Source organism: Rattus rattus, chromosome 4, assembly GCF_011064425.1.
Source record: "Rattus rattus isolate New Zealand chromosome 4, Rrattus_CSIRO_v1, whole genome shotgun sequence".
NCBI lineage: Eukaryota > Metazoa > Chordata > Mammalia > Rodentia > Muridae > Rattus > Rattus rattus.
In genome coordinates, this window is record NC_046157.1 from 4,427,450 (window position 1) to 4,429,441 (window position 1,992).

At 43.1% G+C, this 1,992-nt stretch overlaps 1 protein-coding gene across 1 annotated transcript; it reads left to right on the forward strand.

Annotated features, from left to right (window-relative positions):
• The first annotated feature begins 350 nt into the window (after positions 1-350).
• LOC116897790 (40S ribosomal protein S26) lies at positions 351-793 on the forward strand. The gene has a single exon (XM_032899210.1). It carries the CDS (start codon positions 369-371, stop codon positions 714-716), a length of 348 nt encoding a protein of 115 aa, XP_032755101.1. The 5' UTR covers positions 351-368; the 3' UTR covers positions 717-793.
• The last annotated feature ends 1,199 nt before the right edge of the window (positions 794-1,992 follow it).

Below are 1,992 nucleotides of genomic sequence, written 5' to 3' on the forward strand. Positions count from 1 at the left end.
ATAGCAGCCTTATTTATAATAGTCAGTAGCTGGAAAGAACCCAGATGTTCTTCAACAGAGGAATGGATACAGAAAATGTGGTACATCTACACAATGGAGTACTACTCAGCTATCAAAAACAATGACTTTATGAAATTTGTAGGTAAATGGATGGAACTGGAAAACATCATCCTGAGTGAGATAACCTCATCACTAAAAGACACACATGGTATGCATTCACTGATAAGTGGATATTAGCCCAAAAGCTCAAATTACTCAAGATAAAATTCACAGACCATATGAAGCTCAACAAGAAGGACGGCCAAAGTGTGGATACTTCAGTCCTTCTTAAAAGGTGGAAGAAAGCTCTTTCGAGTCTTGGCTCCAATATGACCAAAAAAAGGAGAAACAACGGTCGTGCCAAAAAGGGCCGCGGTCATGTGCAACCAATTCGCTGCACGAACTGCGCCCGGTGCGTGCCCAAGGATAAGGCCATTAAGAAGTTTGTCATTCGGAACATTGTAGAAGCCGCTGCAGTCAGGGACATATCTGAAGCAAGCGTCTTCGACGCTTACGTGCTTCCCAAGCTCTATGTCAAGCTGCACTACTGCGTGAGCTGTGCCATTCATAGCAAGGTTGTCAGGAATCGATCTCGTGAGGCCCGGAAGGACCGAACACCCCCACCACGATTCAGACCTGCTGGCGCTGCACCACGACCTCCACCAAAGCCCATGTAAAGAGGTGATTTCATGAAGGCAAAAAGAAAAATACCATGGAAAAATAAAACTGAAGTTACACTTTAAAAAAAAAAAAAGGTGGAAGAAAAATATTCATAGGGGTATATGGAGAAAAAGTTTGGAGCAGAGACTTAAGTAATGGCCACTCAGAGCCTGCTCCACCTGGGTATACAGCCCATTTATATACAGCCACCAAAACTAGATAATACTGATGAAGCCAATAAAGGCATACTAACAAGACCCTGATATAGCTGTCTCCTGGGAGGCTCAGCTAGAGCATGTCAAATACAGAGGCAAATGTTAGCAGCAAACCATTGAACTGAGAACATGGTCCCTGTTGGAGGAATTAGAGAAAGGATTGAAGGAGCTGAGAGGGGCTTGCAAGCCATAAGAACAACAGTGCCAACCAACCAGAGCTTCTAGGGACTAAACCACTACCAAAAGACTACAAATGGACAGACCCATTGCTCCAGCTACATATGTAGCAGAGTTTGGCCTTGTTGAGCGCCGAAAGGAGGATAAGCCCTTGTTCCTGCCAAGGCTGGAACCCCCAGTGCAGGGGAATGGGGAGGGGCTGGAATCTGGGGTGGCTAGAGAGGGGAATGAGGGGAAGGGGATGGGCTAGGGGGCTTATGGCTGGGAAACCCAGAAAGGAAATAATATTTGAAATGTTATATATATATATATATATATATATATATATCCAGTAAAAAAAAGAACGCAGGTGTTGACTTTTATTGGCTGTTTTTTTTTTTCTGAGTATGGCAATAATTACTGGAATGTCCATTAAAAAGATAAAACAAAAAGCAAAACAAAACTAATAAAAACAACAATAATGTCATGGTTTGGTAAAAGGCAAAGAGCTAAACCGTTTATGCTTTCCAAGAACAGCACCTGCTTTCTTTCATGTGAGCAACCACTAATACAATAAAAGTGATGCATAGACTCACCCACAGGTTAATCACCAGCTACCCATGTTATCTCAGAATTCAGTGCTCTAAATTCAAGAGCTTGCTTTTGTAAGGACAAAAAAAAGGAACAGCAGGACCGATTCCATCCTGTTCTTGAAACTCTATTTTAAGATGCTAACCTTGGGAAACCTTAGAAAACCTTGGGAAAGGCTGCTGTCAGCTGCCCTTGGAGGAAGCAGAAAATTAATGTCCTTGGAGTGATAAGGCCCCCACAGTTGAGCTCTGGGAAAGAGACCACCAAGCATTCCCAGCCACCAGAAATATACATAACAGCTGTGGCCAGTTTGCAACAACAGGAAAAGACT